This window comes from Protopterus annectens, chromosome 8.part0 (genome assembly GCF_019279795.1).
Source record: "Protopterus annectens isolate FY-2018-M chromosome 8.part0, PAN1.0, whole genome shotgun sequence".
Taxonomy (NCBI): Eukaryota; Metazoa; Chordata; order Ceratodontiformes; family Protopteridae; genus Protopterus; species Protopterus annectens.
In genome coordinates this window covers 645,535,871-645,558,124 of record NC_056741.1, presented here as the reverse complement: position 1 = coordinate 645,558,124, position 22,254 = coordinate 645,535,871, and the positions used below count along the sequence as shown (strand labels likewise).

The 22,254-nt window shown below is 36.0% G+C and overlaps 1 protein-coding gene across 3 annotated transcripts in view; it reads right to left on the bottom strand.

The window, feature by feature from the left end:
- Positions 1–22,254, bottom strand: part of LOC122808962 (sodium- and chloride-dependent GABA transporter 2-like) — a 1,071,132-nt gene that overhangs the window by 475,703 nt on the left and 573,175 nt on the right. For all 3 annotated transcript variants that reach the window (XM_044080126.1, XM_044080127.1, XM_044080128.1), the window contains one exon: positions 21,624–21,758. In XM_044080126.1, coding sequence (XP_043936061.1) covers positions 21,624–21,758 — 135 coding nt within the window. The remainder of the gene's footprint in view (positions 1–21,623; positions 21,759–22,254) is intronic.

The window sequence follows — 22,254 nt, the reverse complement described above, 5'->3', positions numbered from 1 at the left end:
GGATCATAATGGAGCTCATAAACAAAGATATAGGGGACTTGCAGACATTGGACCCGACCCAGTTTGGCTTCGTCAAGGGAAGATCATGCCTTTTGAACTTGGTCGACTTCTTCGAAACAGTCACCAAGGCCATTGATGATGGAAAGGCAGTCCATACAGCCTACTTTGACCTTGCACAACACAATACCCCACTCGGGTATTGTAGAAAAACTTACCAGCTTAAATGTAAAACCATATGTCACAAGATGGGTTGCAAACTGGCTTAAGGACAGAACCCACAGGGTTAGAGTTGCTGGCGCTATGTCAGACTCCAAGCCGGTCACAAGTGGTGTCCCACAGGGCTCGGTCCTTGGCCCCTATTGTTCGGCATCTACTTCTCAGAAGTACAGGCCAACATGGGAGGACTTTGGCTGCCAAAGTTTGCAGACGACTGCAAACTGGGCCATAGTGGAAAGTGCATCGGACACGGATATCCTTCAGAAGGGACTCACGGAAACAGATAGCTGGTGCCAGAGCCATGGCCTGAAGTTAAACACCAAAAATGTATAGTCATACCCTTTGGGAAAAACAAGGTAACCCCAAGCTACCATATAGGTGGCAATCCACTAAGCACAGAAGAGGTTATCAGGGACCTGGGGACCCAGGTTGACAGTGGCCTTTCTTTGACACTCACGTTGCTAAAGTGGTTAGAAAGACCTTCTACATTGCCCACCTGATTATGAAGGGATTCACATCCAGATCTAGTGAGGTCATTGTTCCCCTGTACTCTTCACTTATCAGACCAATGATCGAGTACAATGCCCCATTTGGGATGTATCTGACATCTGCAGCAATTGGAGAGACCCCAAAAGTTTCTCACCAAAAGGATAAAGGGACTCCAAAATCTGTCATATGCTGCCAGATTGAAGAAACTCCAGCTCTATTCAGCCACATACCGTCTGCTCAGAGGTGACATGTGCCTGACATACAAGGCCATGTCCAACCCAGAATTAATGGACATGCTCCACCTCAAAAAATCCAAATCCACCAAAACCACTAGAGCAAGTGACTTAAACCTTAGCACGGATATAAATAGGACGTGCTGGAGGGATAGATTTATCACTCAGAGACTCCCTATGCTGTGGAATAGAGTCCCGGTCCATGTGAGGCAGAGCACCTCACTGGCTCTGTTCAAGAGAAATCTTGACCTGTGGATGGGAGATCGTAGGTTTACCCCGGGAATCATCTCTGTGTCACTGCTGGACAGAGGCACAACAAACTAATGGGTACAGTATTTTTTCATATAAGGGGTGGCGTAAGCCACAAAAATTCAGGCTAGGCTTATAAATGCCTTGGGGCAGATAGCCTAGTATAAACCTATGAACCTATGAACCTATAACAGGGTCACTGAATCAGAGAAGGAAATTAACAAGGATATAAATCATATCACTATATGACTGTGTACGGAGGAGGGGAAACAATCGAAACCATAGGTGATACAGCTGAGCAAAACTATAGCAAAAGGGATGGATAAGATGTTGTCAGACTGACACAGTCAGGTGTAGCAATCAAATTAATTACTTAATAGAGTGGTGCAGAAGGGAAGATACAGCAGGACTGGCAACATTACCTACAGTGGTGGACAGGAAAGGGAAGGAGTAGTGTGTTGTACTAGTCAGTGAAGGAAAAGGACGGTGTATGAAAGGGGTTACAGGGTATATGAAACATGCAAGGAGCGAAGGGAACTAGCAACAGTGAAAGGAAGATTTGGGAGCAATTCATTATGTGCTAAAAAGAGAACACATAACCAAAAGCAGGGTCAGGAGTAATGAATGACACAACTGAAGTGAGAAGGAGAAAAACAGACATGATATGAAGATATAACAAGAAGAGAGCAGATCAAGACAGTGACAGACAGAAAGTATAAAACAAGGCAAGAGAAAAGAGCTGCACATGAATCATGAGAAATAGAAAGAGAAAGGGAGAAAGGAAAGGAAAACTGATGGAGGAAAACAGCAGGACAAAGAAATCAATAAGTCAAATGGATCAAAGGCAGTAGAGAGAAAACACCAGGAAAGAAAGTAGATAGGAAGCATAGACAGTGTAGGGAAACAAGGGAGAAAACAAGAGTGGAATGGAGGTACAGAAGGGACAAGTACAGAAAGTGAGACATGCAAATAAGTTAACATGGCAGCAATATATTACTGGAAGTGAAAGGAAGAAGATAGGAAGGATAGAAAAGGAGGAAAGTGGAGGAAAACCAAATTTCATGACCGAGAAGAAAAGAGGGATAAAATTGAGGGAAGGAAGTAAGGGGAATAGGCAAGCAGATCTTGATAGTGGACCCAAATGACCAAGGGATGAACATCAACATAAATACTAAGCATAGATACACTTGCTTCTCCAAGGTGGGTAGAAAGTTAGTTGCCCATGTAATTCAGAATGGGGAAGGGGGTGGAGGGAAGGTGAAATCCTGACCTTTTGAAAACTGCATTGCCTTAGAATTTTTTTTTCTGGTACTTTTAAAAAGACCGCAAAGTGTAACAGTGAGTTTCATTATTCTTTTTTTTATTCTTCTTATTATTTTTTTTGTGTGTGTGTGTGTGTGTGTGTGTGTGTGTGTGTGTGTGTGTGTGTGTGTGTGTGTGTGTGTGTGTGTGTGAAAAATTACATTTCAGTTTTTAGTGACCAGGTTTGTAGCATTAGGAGTCATGTTTCTTATACAAAGACATATATAACATGCAACAACAGCTTAGAAGAAAAGAGAGAGATGGACTGAGTTTGGCTGGGAGAGAGGAAGCTGGAAAAAAGAGGATACATGAAAAGATAAGCAGATAGTAAATGACAGGCTGGAAAGTTTAGAGAAGGTTGGTGTCAGGAGATGAGTGCTAGGCAAGCACCGATATCTGGGAAAGTGAAAAATGGAGGAAAAAGATGCTGGGAGAGGAAGGGGGTTGTGCCGGAAAACAAAAAATATATATATAGGGACGCTTGGAAAGGTTTTAGACAGTAGTGAAAAAGAGAGAATTAGAATAAGGAGAAGGTAGAATGGTTAGGGGCATGGGAAGGGGTGATATGGTAAGGCTGAGGAGAAAAAAGAAAAAAGGAATGGAGAATATTACAAAAAGAAAGAGAGGACTATTGGTAAATAAAAAGAAAGGAATGATAAATTAGAGAAGGCACTAACAAAAACAGAGTGGTGGAAAGGAGAAAGGAACAGGAGGTATGATTTTTCAGTGGTATACCAAACAATAGGAAGAAAGAGAAATGGAAAAGCTGAAAGAGGGGAAGAAACAGTGAGACAGCTTAAGGAAGAAGTGTGTCTGGGAAACTAAGAAGAGTAGGGAAGTGGCAATAAGGACTGCAGAAACAGTAAAGCTACTATAACAATATAGGACCAACAGTACAGGATACTCCATAGATGGTTCTACATTCAAGGGCATTCTAGAGAGAAAGCAGAAAGGAAGACAAAATGTGATACAAATATGGGTAAGCAGATGTTGGCTAGTAAACGTTCTAGAGCTATAAATGAGAAAAAAAAGTATATGGAAGTAAACTGGAGAAGAAGAATAGATAAATATAAGGGACAAGATAATAAAAAACATAAATGTTCTCTATTTGATCCAGACAGTAGACAAGACAAAAAAGGAGAATAAAGAAACAAGTGTTACTTCTGCCACGGAGACAGAGAATTGCAAAGCAGAAACTGAAAAGTGGAGATGAAGAATAAGCAATATAGCTGTAGTAAGGAAATCCTTAAAAAACTGAGAGTTAGAAAGGGTGATAAAAGGCAAATGAAGAAATGGGAATGGGCAGAAAGTAAGGAATAGTGATAAAGGGGAGTGGAAGTGAGAGCAGATATAATAGGCCCAATACAAAAGGAAAAGAAGAGCCAAGAAAGGGTGATAAAAGGCAAATGAAGAAATGGGAGTGGGCAGAAAGTAAGGGACAGTCATAATGAGCAGTGAAAGGAAAAGAGTGGATGCAGTAGGAGCAAAACAGAAGGGAAAGGAGAGTAAAGAAAGACTGCAGAAAACACAAAGCATCAAGAGGAGAGATGATTATAAATGAGGTGAGGGAACTAAAACCAAATGTGACTAACGAAGGTCAAAAGAAATAGTAAATGCTGAATACATAGAAACCGATGTAAATGGACCATTGAGAAACTATTTAGGGGCACATTCTTTAAGGTCTGCAAACACACTCATGCTCTCAATAATACAGAATGTTTAAAAAAGATCAGCAACTTGTGAAGCTATAAACTTTGTCTATTAAATTGTGTAGTAGTAATAGCAATATCCAGAATAACTGACCTTGATTCCTTTGCAGTAGACAACTCTTGAATTAACAGAGCTCATGGAAATGAATCAGCAGCAAATGCTGAATCCACAGGCCACATTAACATGAATAAATGTCACAATTCTAAAAAGTTTACTGATGTATGTATGGTGTGAAGAAATATACCCACAAAAAATGTACTGCTCTATGTGGCCCAAACAAGACCAAATAACACGCTTCTGATAATATTCCCTATAATGTATTTGAAGAGTGGACCAGACACTAGCTGGAGGAACATCCTGTTCAAAGCATGGCCACCACTAGTAGCAGGGTGATTTGAAAGTAAAAAGGTGAGACTTAGCAAGAAGAGATACAGACAAATAAAATGAATGTCGGTGAGGAATATCTAAGAAGAAAATGTTAAGATAATAAAAGTAATATTTTTTGTGGGCAAGACCACATTTCCTATCACTGGAAGACAGAAATGAGTTTGCAAAGTCAAGTTATAAATGAAAATTAGCTATCAGGCTAGGTAAAGAAGCATAAAACAGATTTAGAGTACAGAGCCAACAAATAGGGAGTTAATCTGAGAGAAATATAAGAAACAAGGAAGGCAAAAGTGCAGATGCAGATGGACAGGGTTAGGTGAGAATGGGACAATGAACCATGAGAACTATGTGCAGTGCCCATGTATGCATATAAAATGTCTAAGATTTTGTACTGCCAAAGGTGAAGACAGCAGGAGCCACAACCACAGCATGACAAGTGTGCATCCACCTATGCAGCAAGCATACAAATAATACATGAAGAAGAAGTGCAATGGATCTATGTCAATTGATCAAGTTTTCAGAAACTCAAAATTCATATCAGCGAGACAATATGATCGAATTTCCAAAAACTAGAACATAAAAAAATACAAAAATCTATCTCCCTCCCTCACACCCCCTATGTGTGGGGTCTGTTCCTCACACACCCCCTGCAAATTATATATACCAACTCCAAAATTGCACAACATTGAGGAAAATGGTAAATATCTTGATCCTCACTGTACCATGATATCTATTCAAAAGCTTTGAGCTTTCAGAAATTCAATCATATTGTCTTGCCGATATGACTTTCGAGTTTCTGAAAACTTAATCAATTGATAGGGATCCAGCACACCATACAAACAATAAACAAAACATATTCATATTTGGCAGACATGCACTGATATAAGTAGAGTTTCAGTACAAAGATGTGCAGGATCATGACAACAAAGGCAACATTCAGGCATAGATAATGCCACACCAAGCCAAGCAAAAGCAGGTATGCAAGACAGATATGCACCAACAATGAAGCATGTTCAGTACACAGCTGCTCAAGACCACACAGCAAAGTATAAGAAAAGCCAATGGTGTGTCCTTGTAGGCATGCGAAAGCATGCATTTAAGACAAATTTGTACTGATGTATGTACCAAGCTCACATTAGTGAACAGTTAAATATAAGCCTTTATGTCTCCAAGTCATACAAAAGCATGTATTTAGTGTACTGATGTGTATAATGTGCAGTGCATAACTGTGCAACTCATACCAACCAAAGTAAAATGCAGATGTTGATGCCTCTAACAGTATATCACAGCCAAAGTGTAGTAGAGTGGGGAAAATTTAGAGACATAGATGGAGGTACAAAATACATTAATGGGCACAGTGGTAAGTTGTAATTCTGGTAAGTGCACACAGACCATATTCTGAATGGCAGAATCTCTTACTCATGCATGCCACAGGGTGTGTGTTCCTCTAGTGCCACTAGGGTTTCTTAATGTGGTGCTCGTCATTTCCCTCAAGCTGACAGCCATCAACTCTACAAAGGCCACCACACCTCTCCTGAGATCAGCAACACCTGAAATTGCACCATCAGGGTCACTCAGGGGAACCACACCATACTGGTTGCTTCCATAGTGAGATAGCAATTCATTTGATGAGCTGCTTGTATTGAGTCTCAGAGCACTTCCCCCTGAGTCACATAATCTCAGTTGAAGCCTCTATAATGAACAAAGTAGAATTGTGCAAGTTAACTTACAATAACAGTAGATGTTAGAATAGATCACATTTGCATTAACCATAAAATATGGGAAATATACTGCCAAGGATATCAGATGCCTAGCTAGTCTACAAAGATTTAGGCTTCTTCTTATGTTCTGTAAAGAGACATGTATGGGAGCACCAAAACTCAGAGCTTTCTGGCCCTAAATAGGGAGTATGAAGCTTAAATCATGGTATGGCATGTCAAAAAAGTGAAAGTAAAAGGGGGGATACTCCACCCTGTCCAGAGCGAGGATAAGTACAGGGTTAAAAGGGGTATGGAGGGAGGATGATAGTACTGCAGCTATGATCTAGTGAAGATCTGTTATTATTGTAAGTTAATTTATACAACTCTACTACATTTTTCATTAGATCACTGTTGCAGTAGTCATAACAATATGGGATGATTGTCAAAGCTCAGGAAGAAATGGTGGATGGAGAAGGGTCAGAGTCTATGAATCCCTGGAAAATAGCTTTAGAAAAACTTGCCCTAGCTCTGTAAACTAAATCATGCTTATAGTGTTTTGTGAAAGTGTGCACTGAGGACCAAGTAGCTGCCGCTAGAATCAATCTAGAGCTCACCCCTTTCCAAAAAGCCTCAGTACTAGCCACTACTCTGGTAGTTGCAGGCTTGACACTGTGAGAGGAACTTTTTCCATGGTTTGATCAACAAAACTGAATTGCTTGATGTAGCCATCTAGAAATGGTTTGCCTAGATACTGGCCGAACCTTTCTACTTAGTATCGAGGGAAACAAAAAGTTGGTTAGATTTTTTTTTTTAAACTTCATTCTTGTCCAGGAAAAAGCCTAACTGTGGACATCTAAAGTATGAAGAATTATTTTTCCACCTATCTTTCGATTCAGGGTAGAACAGAGGGATATGAACAGTCTGATTTAGTATAAGATTCACCCTGTCCTTATGGAAGACTAAGAGCTGTATTTCAAATACTCATCTAGCAGGTCTGCACAATAAGTCAAGCAGTCTTCCAAATAAGATATTTTAAAGGAAAACTAGCCGAAGGTTCAAAAGGACAGACAGAGAGAGAGTTAGCTTCTCCAGCGCAAAATTTAGATCCCAAAGAGGTGTCACTTGATTTCTAGGTAGTCTGATATGTAACAGCCCTTTCAAAAACTGTTTAATTGAAATAAGGAAGAAAGGGGAGAATCCAGTTGGAGACAAGCAAAAATTGCTACGAGCTGTACTTTGACTTAAAGTGTATGCAAGGCCCGAGTTGAGCAAGTCACACAGGTAATGAAGAACTAGTGCAGCCCCAGATTGGAATGGATCGTGTTCTCTATTATGACACCAAACAGAAAATCTTTTCCATTTGGCAAAATATTTCCCAGTAGCAGGTTTTCTAGCAGGCTAGAGCTGTGACAACAGATAACATAAAATTGATTTCCTTATATATGAAATTGATTTTGGACAATAATTATATGTACTTTGAAGGGGAATGCTATCACCAAAAATCAAGGGTAGCTATGGGTGCAGCCTGTGTCCCTTTATATTCAAATATTGTACTACAGTATTGGGACATACATTAAGTCGTTACTTCTATGTTTGTTATTCAGGGCAACTATTATGATAGGCATCTGGGTGATATATGCATTTTTTGGACGTGTCATTATTACTAACTAGTTGAATTTATAGGTTACTTAGGGTCTACTACCAACGTATTTGAGCACACAAATCACACTAGTAACTTGTAGTTACTTTATTTTGTGTTACATTTCATTCTCTGATGCATCTTAAACCTACTTATTCAAATTAATTTCTGTATTTTGACAGTTGCCACCCAAAGTATCAGAAAAACAGAGTCACTAAGGGACAAATGGTGAGGTTGGTATGTATAGTATCAGAAGATGGGATGTTAATTTTAAAAGTTGATAAACTAAAATCAAGTTTTATGACTGAGCATACCCTGTTGATTTAGTTAAAGAAGTTTATAATGAAGTTATTGAAAAATGCAACAAAGGCATCTTTGTCCCATTTTTGGGGCAATCTAGTAACTGGACCAATAAGCAACTCACTGAATTCAGTGGTATGAATAATAATGATAAAAACAATAATAAAAAGTGTTAATAGAAGTATAACTCTTGCTAACAATGTGGATGGTGAGAATATAGCCCATATTATTAAAAAGAAATGGGACTTGTTGGCAGTGGACCTAGTATTGTATGATAGATTTTTACAATTGCCATGTGTCATTTATAGGTGTGGTTTCAATTTAAAGAACTAGCCTGAAATAAATCCCTGCTGTAGTACTCACACAAATACGCAGAGTATGCATAAATGCCCAGTTGCGGTTACTGCAAATACATATTAGAGGGTAGAAGGTTTACTGTGGGTAAGACAGAAGTAAACCTAGGGCATTATTAAAACTGTTCAGCTAAGGGCATTGTGTACACTGCCCTGTGCCAATCTTGTGTAGCTTTTTACACTGGGAAAACTGATAGAACTTTGAGGGAATGCAACAGTGAACATATTTATGATCTTACACAATCTAATTTAAAAATTGCACTTTACAAACACCCAAAGACGTTTTGCTTTATTGTATTAGAGAAAGTAGATGTAAATCTCAGGGGTGGACTATGGGCAGAAATTATTGAAATGAAGGAGTTGTACTGACAATTGAAGCTAAATGCTTGTGTTTTTCCTGATATTAAAGATATTTCTCTTACAATAATGTTTTGAAAATAAAATCAGCCGGATTATAATTTTGTATATATTTTAAAACAATAGTTTCTAGTTTTATTTGTTTATTGAACATACAAATTAGTGAATTCATTATTTTTTCATAACTGAACTTAAATTATTTTAATTGACTAATTTGCTAATAAAGACTGAGGGTTATAAAAGTTGTCAATGCTCATATTGTGTTAGCTCTGAGAAATACCTGTCTTGGACATAAGCATTAAACCTTTAATTAGGCCTTGTGTGATAGTGCAGTGGTTCAGAGGTATTTTGTTTGGATTACTTGTTTTCTGAAGTATTTACCTACAAATATTTGAAGTCCTAGAGGGTGGGATGCCTCTGCAGTGTCAGCTAAAGATATTAACCAGGTATAATGCATTTGCTTGTATTCCATGTAATACCTCTTATAAGTATGCAATTATTTTAGCATGCTTTACAACTATCTTTCATATATAACAAAGCTATCAACAGTTGTGCATGACACAACTATCAGTCTATTAAGTGAGCTGCATGTAGATGTCATATTGTTGTTACATGTGTGCATATTACTATATAACTTGTAGCCTAACTTAAAATTCAAACTATTGATTTGTAGCCACAGCCTGTAGGATACACATATCACCTTATTCTGCTATAACTGCCAAAGTAGTAATGGCACCGAGGTGAGTATACATTTTCTCTCACCAGTGGGAGCAGACCAGGATGATGGACTGTCCTCTCAGGAAATAACATCATCCATAAAAATTTGTGTTTCTTAATACAACGTATTTATGGAAAACATTATATAGACCAAGAAACTTTGATCTGTTTGGAAAAAGAAGCATCTGAGGAACTGCAAAAATATAAACAACAAAACCAAGAGATTTTTGAAAAGTATAAAAAAGAAATATGGACATGGGAAAGAAAGAGTAATTTTCTAAGTTGCAATATCTATGTAAAATCGAAAGCCAAATTAATCTATACAAAAAGGCAGCTCCAAAGATATTCAATGAGAAATAAAGGCAAAGGCATCCATATATGGAAAAGTTCACAATCAAAAAATAATATCACAAAGATGGAATGTAGAAAAGAAGATTAGTAAAGTAGAAGTTAAAAAAATACAAGTTGAAGTTCTGGAATGCCTGTGAAGTGAAGGATCTGGTATAGAAGGTCAAACACAGGCTATATCACAATAAGATGGAAGGATTCCCAAAGTAAGGAGAAACAGTAAGATGAGGAGACATCTGAAGAAAAAATATGGATGTGGGACAGGAAAATAGATGTAATATTTATGCAAAGGAGAAAACAAAACTAATCTATACAAAACGATCAGCACCCAATATATTTGATGAGAAATGCAGACAAAGGAATCCAGACATGGAAAGCTTTACAATTCAAAAAATAAGAAGACAAAGAGGAAAAGCAGAAATGAAGATTAGTAATGGAGAAGTTAAAGAAATAAAAACTGAGGTTATGGAGTGCATGTGAAGTGAACAATTCAGAATACAAAATCTAACTCAGAAAACATCAGAGTAGAGAGAGCAATGGACATCCAAATTAAAAAGAAACCAGTGGAACAAGAAACAACAGGTCAACTGCCATATGAAGATATTTTGGAGCCTTTCACAGGAAACCAGTATAAACATTCACTTGAAGCTGGACAGCAAGGGAAGGAACAGGAAACTGGCAACTCTGATGCAGTCAATGTTGAGGAGTGATAGTCCAGTGAGTTCCCACATGACAGTGTATGACACAGTATGAAACTGAGGGGAATGTGCCACAGGAAGATGCTATAAAACTGTCTATAGAATGCACACAAGAAATGGAGAACAAAAAAAAAATATGCCCTCAGTTTAGAAGAAAATGAAGTAAGAGAAGAGTTGCTTGATTTAATGGAAATATATAGACATATATCAGTGAAAGAAATAGACTGCAGTAGGTCAATAAAACCCAAAACGTTAGAAGTCTGATAAAATAAATGAACACAGTAATTAGGACTGTCCATAAAGATCTATGCGATATAACAAAAGTAAACAGGATATATTACTGTGCAGCTAAATTAATAGCTGATAAAGTCCTACCATAAGAACACAGGGTAGTGAGGGGAAGGAAGGGGAGACATCGAATACCATCATGGAAGTATCGAATAGAGAAAACTATAAAGCAACGAAGATAAGAATTGTCACTGTTAGAAGAGTATAGAAGAGGGAATATATCAACAAAAATACTCAGAAAGACAGAAAAAGAAGAAATGGATACATTTACAAAGATCTTGTGGAACATAACAAAGATGATAAATGGATAGAAGTAAAAGAAAGTTTAAAGGTACAGGATATGAAATGGGATGAAATAACAGCCAGAGAGATTGAAACAAAGTTAAGAAAAGCCGCTAATTGTAATACCCCAGGCCCAGATGCAGTACTTAACTTCTGGTTAAAAGTATTAAGACCTTTGCACAAAAATGTATCCATTAGTAATAACTATTTATATGGGCACCCCGAACAGACACCAGCCTGGTTAACAACAGAAAAAACAATCCTCCTACTTAAAAGTGAACTTGCAAGGTACCCTAAAAATAATAGACCAATAACTTGCCTTCTGACTACATATCAACTCTACATCAGAACTGATGCCAACAGAGTTTATAGTCATTTAGAAGAAAACTCAGTCATGGCAATAGAACAAAAGGGCAATAAAAAAAGTAATGCAGAACAAAGGATAATTTGTTGTTAAAGTCATAGTGGAGAATTGTAAAAAGGGGAAGAATCTAAGTATAGCATGGATTGACTACAAAAACAGCATTTCATAGTATCCCACATTCATGAATAAAAGAGTGCTTAAAAAGTATAAGATCCACCCTACACTGATCGATTACATTATACTGATCATGAAACAGTGACAGACCACTTTGCAATTAAGCCATGATAAAGGACAAATTATTATTCCAGGGATAAACATTCAAAGGGGGATCCCCCCTATCACCACTATGTCTTGCCCTTAACCCATTAAGCTGTCTACTTTACAGATTAGGCCATGGCTATAATTTGGCACCTAGAAAACAACAAAGTGTAAAGACTTTTCATCTTCTCTGTCCATGATTTAAAACTGTATAGCTCATCAGATGAGGAACTAAAAGCACAACTGCAAGTAATCAAAATGTTCAGATGATATAAGAATGTCATTTGGTTTTGATAAATGCGCAAAAGCAACCTTTAAAGCAGGAAAGCTGCAGCACCAAGAAAACATCAGTTTGAGGAAGAATGTGATATAAAAGAACTTGAGCAAGAGGGAATGTATAAATATTTTGGAATTGATGAAGGATCAACAATAAATCATGAACAAATGCGAATAAAACTGAGTAAGGAATATTTTAGAATACTTAAATTCATTCTGAAAACAGCACTGACATCTAAGAACAAAATTCAAGCTATTAACCAATTTGCTCTTCCTGTCCTAAATTACAGTTTTGGAGTGATTGACTGGCCCCAAAAGGTGATGGATAGATTAGATAGGAAAACAAGATAGATGCTTAATGCTCATCAAATGATTTATAAAAATCAGTGCATACCGAGATTATATATTCCCCATTCCTAAGGAGGTATGGGTCTCCTTGAAATTGATTACATGTATAGATCTGCAGTCGTGGGACTGCACACATATCTGCTGACCTCACAAGACCCAAATGTACTGAAAGTTTTGAAACATGAGGAGAATAAATCTAAGATGACTTCACTGCTTAGTCTAGCAGAAGCATATCGGCATCAAGCGGGAATGGAAATCAAAACAGAAGTAGATAAAAATCAGACCGCAACTGAATGTGCCAAAAAAAAACAAAACAAAAGAAAGAATATAAGGTGAAGGATCAGATGAGAAGGCAAAAAATAATATAGTTGCAAGTATAGAAAGCTCATGGAAGAACTTCATGTTGATCAGGATCGAACACAGGAATGGTTAAGGAGAGGCAAATTCAAACCAAAAGATGACAGGTTAATATTGGTGACCCAAGGCAGTGGGCTACATACACATTGGTTTACGAAGTCCATTGAACATGTAGAAGAAACAAATAAATGTAGGTTTTGTAAAACAGAATTGGAAACAGTTGCACACCTTGTTGCTGGTTGTGACATACTAATGGCAGAAGGACTGCATATTGAAAGGCATAATAATATGGCAAGACTATTGCACTAGGGATTGTGAAAACAGTAGGGTAGTGAAGTGGCTGAAAAATACTGGAAACATGAGCCACAAAGCATCACAGAAAAATGAAGACCACATCACATGGACTCATCCATTACCAACATTTTAAAAGATAGATACAAGAAAACCAGATATAGTGGTCCATGAAAATAAGACAAAAGTAGCATCGATCATTGACATTGCTACACCCAGTGACTACAGTGTCTTGCATATAAAAAGACACAGTCATAAAATATCAGGATTCGCAGGTAGATATGAGAGCAATGTGGAAGAAAGATACCCAGACAGTTCCAATAATAGTAGGAGCAACGGGTCTTATAAAAAATAATTTACAATCATATTTAGATATATATTACCAATCCATGTAACCCCATACAAATTGCAGGAGTCATTATTGGGCACACTACCGGTGCTGTGAAGAGCACTTTTGGCTGATATCAAAGATTGAAACAATACTAATTTTGTGAACTTTAATTGTACTTTGACCCATCATAGTATTAGAAAGGCAAAAGACTTGAAGAAATTAAAAAAGGAAGGAACCTGTATGGTGAGTACTTTCATGAGGTGCACCCGGATTTTACAAACTCTCACCAAGATGACAATGATATATAGACTGGATTTCATATATTATATATCACGGACAGAAGTAGGTTAAAAAATAAAAAAGATAGCTAGGTGCACAAGACCCAGGATAAAAAAGTACCCAATCCTGGTAGGTACACTGGTGCCAGGACTGGAAAAAAATAACAAGTGTAGAATCTGCAAGACATGGAAACATTCCGACAATGGGATTAGGCCAGGCTCAGAGGGAGGATGGCTTCCCAGTTGTAGAAGAAAGTAGTAGTCCACAAAAAACACAAAACTTGACAGGCCGAAACAGAGCCATAAAGATGATAGAGTAGACTATTGAGAATAAGAAAGAAATGATGTATTGTTACTATTATGCAAGAAGCCCAGAATTTCTAGATAGAAGATATACAAAAAGGTTATGAGAGAAATCAGAGGAAAGAAAAATAGTTGCAAAATAAAAACTGTCAAAAGCTTCAAATGCAAACATGTTTTCATTAATACAACTGATTCATGAAAAAGCATTATATAAACAAAGAAACCTTGTGCTGTTTGGAAAAGGAAGTGACTGACAAAGTACAAAAACATAAAGAACAAAACTAGAGATTTTTGAAAGGTACAAAAAAGAAGCATGGGCATGGGAAAGAAAGTAAGCAAGATCTAATATGGAATCCAAACAAACAATTCCAAACAGTCACTCAGGAAACAAATGAAGGCTCAAGGGCACAAAGTCTCCAAAGCGAAAAAAAGTAAAAACAGGTTTATTACTTTGAAACTAAACAGTAGGATGCAAAAATAAATGGTTAAGCGCTTTTCATCTTAATTTAGAAGACTTCTTCAGACCTACAACAGTAGCACAAGTGCTCACTTTAATACAGACCACATGGTGGTTTCAAAAAACATTAACCAATGGTATTGCATAAGTAGTTAAGTAATTAAGCTTGAACACATGACATCAGCAACAAGTCAAATACAAAAACAGCAACTGTGAAAACCTGTAAATAACAAAAATTTATAGCTGCTTTTGTGCACAAATAAAGACACATTAAATAACTGCATTTAGGTGGACAGAGTGTAACTCTTAAAATATGTGATAAAAATTATGAAAAAACTATGGAAAATATATATAAATGTAAATGTTTATATACACATTGTTATGAGTTACAAGAGCGCTCCAAGTGGACTAAAATAATGCTACACTAAGATCCAAATACAGTGCAGAAGCTTATCAGTATCAAGCTTAAATGGAAATCAAACCAGAAGTAGATAAAATCAGTCAGCAACTGAATGTGCCAAAAACAAACAAAAGAGTGAGGTGGAAAAGTAGACAAAAGGGCAAGAAATGTGGAAAAAGCATAACTATAGTTGCAGGTACAGAGAACTCCTGGCAAAACCTCATGTTGATCGGGATCTGCTGCAGGAATGGTTAAGGAGAGGCGAATTTAAACCAAAAGATGAAAGATGAATATTGGCAGCCCAGGATAGTGGACTACATGCAAACTGATTTGCAAACTTCCATTGAACATGTAGGACAAACAGACAAATGCAGGTTTTGTAAAAAAGAATTGGAAACAGTCGCATATCTTGTTGCTGAGTGTGATACACTAATGGCAAAGGGCCTGTATACTGAAAGGTATAATACTCTGGCAAGATGGTTAAACTCGGAATTATGCAAACATTACAATATTGAAGTAGCTTAGAAACATTGGAAACATGACCCACAAAGCATTATAGAGAATGATGAAGTGTACATCACATGCGATCACCCATTTCCAACAGTTCAAAAATAGGTGTGATAAAACCTGATATAGTAGTCCATGAATAAAGACAAAAGTAGCATTGATCATTGAAATTGTTAAACGTAGTGATTATAATGTCTCTCAAATAGAGAGACACACAGTCATAAAATATCAGGATAGGATTTGCAGGCAGAAACAAGAGCAATATGAAAGAAAGATACCCAGAAAGTACCAAAAGTAGTAGGAGTAATGTATCTAATAAAAAATAATCTACAGCCATATTTAGATATGGTACCAGTACATGTAACTCCATATAAACTGCAGAAGGAGTCAGTTCTGGCACATTGTGGGTGCTGTAAAGAGCACTTTTAGCTAGCAACAAAGATTGAAACAATACTAATTTCATGAATTTTAATTTTACCCTGACTTAGGAATGGGGTCTATTCCTATCATTGTATTAGAAACCAAAAAGACTTGGAGAAATTAAACAAAGGGAACCTGTTGGGTGAGATATGCCACTAGTCTCTACTGATGCACAATTTAACACCAAAGCATTCTAGCTTAGAAAAGTTAAAGAACACAGGGCTATACTGTTTGTCTGCAGAGGTGAGGAATCTGAGGATAGTCATGACAAATTTGAAAAACAACAAACCAGCCACACAGGCTAAAGTATAAAAAAAATGCAAAGAGCATCAGCGGTTAACTCAAGAAGCTTTACTTTCACCAACAGATGTCTGGTACCTCAGCTTGTTGCCTTCAAGGATACAAAATAAAATATATGATATATATAAAGGCATGCTGTATTGTATAAGACATTCATTGATTATTTGTTTTTTATTTGTAGGGGGCACCCTTCAGAGTTTAGAAAGTTTTTAGTAGAACTGAACAATAATGTCCATGGCTTGAAATTTACTATGGTGGAGAGCAATTCTTCTATTCAATTTTTGGATGTAGAGTTTTATGTTGGCAGTACATTTAATGTTCAATACAGACCATTCAGGAAGCCCACTGCAGTTAATAATTTTTTTGCATGCTGCGTGTATGCATCTCTCCTAGCTTATAGAATCATTACCTTTAGGTAAATTTAAGTGGATTGCACGTAATACTTTAGAAAATAAATATAAAATAGAATTTTTGTTGGAGGGCAAAAAAAGTTTAATTAAGAGGGGTTATAATGAAGATATTTTGGATAAATTAAAAAGTTTAATTAAGAGGGGTTATAATGAAGACATTTTGGATAAAGTTTTGAGGTGTATTTTTGAAAAGGATAGGGGAGCACATGGAAAAAAATTTGATGGAAAAAAGCTTTGTATTATAAAGAATTTGAAACCCATGTACTCTGGTAAAGAATTGTATTTTGTGTCCAGATATTCCTTATTTTCTGGAATTATGAGGAAATTGCTTTTGAAATTCTGGCACATTGTTTATTTGGATGAAACAGTGGAAAATTTATTTATGCAACCACGAAACGAATGGAACTCAAACTGCTTAGTAATAATACTTTCTTTACTCTAGCGCCTCGGTGAAAAACACCTTCTTGGAATAACACATTCACCATAAGAACTTCATTCATACTCATCACAAACACTAATTAACACATAATTAATTCATTAGAACACAATTATCTTAAAGAACACAATTTAGTTCACTATTAAAACCTATAGGAAGCAATGTATTAAACTTCAGAATATAAATACATTCTTATATAAAATTTTTCAAAACATCATCACTGATATAAAAACAATAAATTTTTTCTAAAACACTTCCTTTCAGTAGTGAAAAATCACTATTATGCATCAACATAAAATGAGAAGAAATCACCTTTTCCTGTTTGCAGTTTTTTATATCCCTAATATCTTCCATAAATCTTGTACGGAACATTCTTTCTGTGTTGGTGTTGTTGAGCAAAGTGGGAGATTTATTTCCTGGGGTTGTTAAATTTTCATACAAAAGGTATTTGAATTTAAGAGTTAAACATGCCATTGTATAGTGTGACCCAGGGATTGGGAGGATCATTTGCTTGTCATTGTTGCAGAGTGTGTGGAAAATTGAGGAATATTTCTAGTAGTATTATTAATGGATGTAAATTTGTTTCTAAGGGTAGGTTTATGTGTAAATCCTGTGGAGTAGTGTATATAGTGGGGTGTGGTTGCTATAATACGAAATGGTACACAGGGCAAACTGGGACAGTCAAGGTTAGGATCATGGAGCATTTGGGTAATATTTGTAGTAGAAATTTCAGGAGTCCTATAGGGGAACATTTTATTAATATATATGTTGGAAAGGATAGTTCATTCTTTTTTAGCATACTGGCCCAACCTATTTCATATGGGGGTGACATAAGTCAGAAATTAAATTTATTAGAGAGTAAAATGATCTTGAATTTTGGTACACTTTATCCAAAGGGTCTCAGTTTGGAGGTTAACTTAAATTTAACATAAATTTGTTAATGACTCTGTTAACAGCTATTCAAATAAGTAATTTCAGGACAATTTGATAAAATGAAGGTTTATATATTTATTTATTTATGGGTATAAAAATGTAAAACAAGAAAGCAATGTATATAGAGGATTGTTTCATTTGTAATGGGCACTGTGCACTTTAAGAATGTAATGAGATTTAACTTATGGTAGGGTTCACCTGGTATTTATTGTGAGCATAAGCACAATTTTGTATCCTTGAAGGTGAAAAGCCGATGTACCAAATGTCTAATAGTGAAAGTAAAGCTTTTTGAGATAACCGTTGGTACTCTTTGTGTTTTTTTTTTTTTAATAGTCATAACAACCAATCACAGGTCAAAGAACAGACCGCAACAACATCAGCAAGGCAGAGAACGGTAGCTTGGGATATGAGGACAAGGACATTAATAACCACTGGGACCAACATATGTAAAGAATAGCTGCTCTGTCTTTGCCAATATATATGCTGATTAAGCCCAATACAAGTTACATCACTGGATTATGAGTTTCCATGCTAATCTAACTGGGGCCCTCCACAGTGTTTCACACATCCTGTCCACTAAGCCTGATGGTGCTGAAAGATACCATATCAATCATATAGGTTCTATAGAAGGGAAGATGTTTTATTGCATGTGTAATAAACTATTCATAGACACTTGTTTGAAAACAGTGTCATATAACAAACCTGGCACATACAGTTCATAACACGGTGTATGAATATAATGCCCACTAAAGATTTGGAACAGGTGTGCATGACTGTTTCCAGCCACAATATTGACAATAAGAATGAAGGCAAATGCAATATATGTGGACAATTTAGGAAAGCAAATCAATCGCCATGTTTTTTTTTGTTTTTTTTGGAGGAGGAAAGAAACCTGCATACCAGAAGCAATCCCACACAGACAACATGCAGACTCTGCATACATGGTGAAGAAAGATTAAGACTGACTCATAGGTGCTAGAGTTGTGAGGAAATTGCTCAATATAATGTAAGAGACAGGGTTACAAATTACTAAATAAAGTATTACAAGAATTCACGCAAACTTATCAGTGTACATAGAGGAGGAAGAAGAAGAATTGCACAGGAATCTATGGAAAGAGGAAAAACTGCTAAGTCATGCTTTATATATATATATATATATGTGTGTGTGTGTGTGTGTGTGTGTATATATATATATATATATATATATATATATATATATATATTATGTAGGATTATTTTATAAGGAAATAATTACATTATGGGAAGAATGAACAATTATGTGTAGACCATGGTAGGATTCTCCTGTAAGATTCCTTCTAGGTGGTTGTTAATGGAAACTCAACAGGCTGAATAGGCTGCAATAGTACAATCATCTGTGTTATTTGTAATTCATTTGTAAAGCTTAGGGTAAGAATATTCCATTTTATCAGCTCTTCAGTCTGATGAGCACTTCAAAATAAACATTTTTCTGAGAGCTAAGTATATGTGTTCAAAATGATTTTATTAAATATCAATAGATATTGTAGGTTGACTCTGCAAAACTGACAAATTCTATGAAAATGCCTACATACTGCAACTGGCCTGCATTTGTTAAACTAGAAAATCTAAAATAGTGAAAGGTCATTTTGTATAAGGCTTTAATTTGTGGTAGGAGTAGAATCAAGTACGAAGAGAAAGTTATAAGAAAAAAAGACAAGAACGGAAAGGAGGGGAGACTAAAGATTTTGATACTTTTCCTGCAATTTCAGCTTGCATGCTAGTATATTCTGGGATATTAAGTGCTAACTTCAGCAAGGTAACATGATTGTTATAATTAGCTAGTGTTTGTATGGCAAAGGCTCTGCTGGTTCTGTCAAATGTTACTAAGATCTAGTACACAGAAACTCAAGTGCTAGTAAATAAGATCTCTTTCTAGTTATCAACTAGAATAAATTATGTTGGCTGTTGAATAAACTGAAATAAATTGCATGTTAATCAGCAGCAGTCACCTGAAATCAATTCCATTAAATCAAAAAAAAACTCTCTTAGCAGTAATGCCAGTGCATAGTTTATAATCTGCATTAAAATCTGAAATGGGCTTATAGAATGTGTTTTTCTTGATTTAACTATGACAAAAATCAGAACGTCTTTTCAGAAATCTCAAATTGTGAGAGAAAAAATATATAGTTAACCACAGAGATGCCTGCTTAAAAAAAAAAAAAAAAAAAAAACTGCAAGATACAGTTGGTGCTAAATCAGAACAAGGAGACCAGACCTCCAGAAAGGACAGGAAAAATAGCTTTTTAACAAGAAATACAGTCACTTGTTTTCGATAATATGTTGTATATGTATTTATTGTATATCAGTTCTATTTTTGAGGATTTTGTGCATTTATTGTTTTACTTCACTACAAGATCCCTTTTTAAAGATACCAACTCAAATATTTTATCAGTCTTATTACACATCAGTTATCACATCTTTTAATGAGACATTTATCATCTGATAGTAATTATCTCCTTCAGTGTGATCTCTCAAATTCAGATTCCCCAAAATAAGCTGTCTCCTACCATGTTTTGTTATAGATACTATGCTGCAAGAAGGCAGTGAATGACTAGTGCTTCTCCCCTTCCACCCTTATAAGTTGTTTCTCTTTCCCCATGATTATAAAATCATAGAGTTAGCATATTTAAAGAAAAGGGCTATGGGAAGTCACCCACAGGGTGAGTGAAAAGGAGCTTGCCTCCCAGACAGCAACTGATGTCTTTGTGTTTTAGTCACAGCTTTATTGGCTATATTTTCAATGGGTATTTAAACCTGGATAAGTGGCAATGTATTGAAAAGGAAAACTCAGTGTCATCAGAGTCAGCAAAAACATGTACACCAGTGAAACCAGCTGAAGTTATTCTGTCAGTAAGTCATTAAGCAATCAGCAGTAACATTTTCCTCTAGATGGCTCTGCTTTCCTGATACTTTTAGGATTACATCATGACTTTATTTAGCTTCTTCATGTATTTAATATTCCACAAAAATACATACTGGATCAAGTCAGTGAGAACAAATCCTTCATACTCTTCTGCCAAGAAGTTCTGCGTAATGTCAGGATTAACTATAATTAGAGTTACATTTCCTAATACTTGCTGTTTTAGTAATATTCACTTCACAGCTGGCATGCTGAAATTGTTTTCTTCTTGCTACTAATATAGTTTCAAAAGTACAGCTAGTGTTTGTTTTGCTTCACAGAGAACTCCTCTTCCTGACAAAACATAATCTATACCAACTGTATCCTAACTACACAGAAACCATGTTCTCTTCTAAAGAAGACAGACATTTGGTATCTTTTATGTACTATTTATCCATTTCATTCTATTGCTGTGACTCCAGCATGTTCATTCATTCAGGAGACAAAAGCATTTAATAAGTGGCAATCATACTCCACTGAAAATCAGTATAGGGTAAGCTGCAAATGGCAGTCAGTGTCTTACTATATCTCATTAATCACAGTTAGTTATGTGAGTATGTGGCTTTCTAATAGAAAATTTCAGTGATATGACTACTTAAAACATAATAGCAATATGAAAGAAATATAAGGATAGTTTACCTGTAAACAAAAGAAATTACTGGCAAGCTCCAGTGCAGAAATGACATGACAATATGGCAGTAATGTTCATATTCTAGTAGTGAGTGTGACAGCAATCTATAGTTCTTACCTGAGGCTCTGATAGCTTTGATATGTCTGGCTGCAAATAGAACTTAATTCCGTCTACTGCCCCTGGTAAGGTAACTCCCCTAATCAGCAGAACTATTAGCATCACATAAGGAAATGTGGCAGAGAAATATACAACCTAAGAAAGAATAAAAAAGTGGTAAGTTTTCACTTACTTGTATTGAAATACTAAAAAAGTTACATCTCAAGAGACTTTTCCTATTGACTGACCTGCTTCTTCTTTATTTGATAAACCTGCAATACAATTATCAACTGGTTCTAAAACACTGTAGAATATATTTATATATGTACATATAATGAATCTCATTCAGTTATTTCATACCTAATCTGGGGTAAAATTCTGAGATTGCAGCTTTTGAACCTACCCATAAGCATATGTATATATCAAAAAACTATATAAATTGCAAAAAGAGTTAAAATACAAAAATATTCAGCACACACTTCACAATGGTCATATAATATGTCTGTTTGACCTAATGCAATTTTGTAATAAACTAGTAATTAAATTTGCAAAATTAATTATTATAATTATGTAAATAATCATTAATATATCTGCAGCCGTAGTAGACTCCAACTGTTAAGGTGACTTTTGTTCATGCAGATGTGCTCATTTT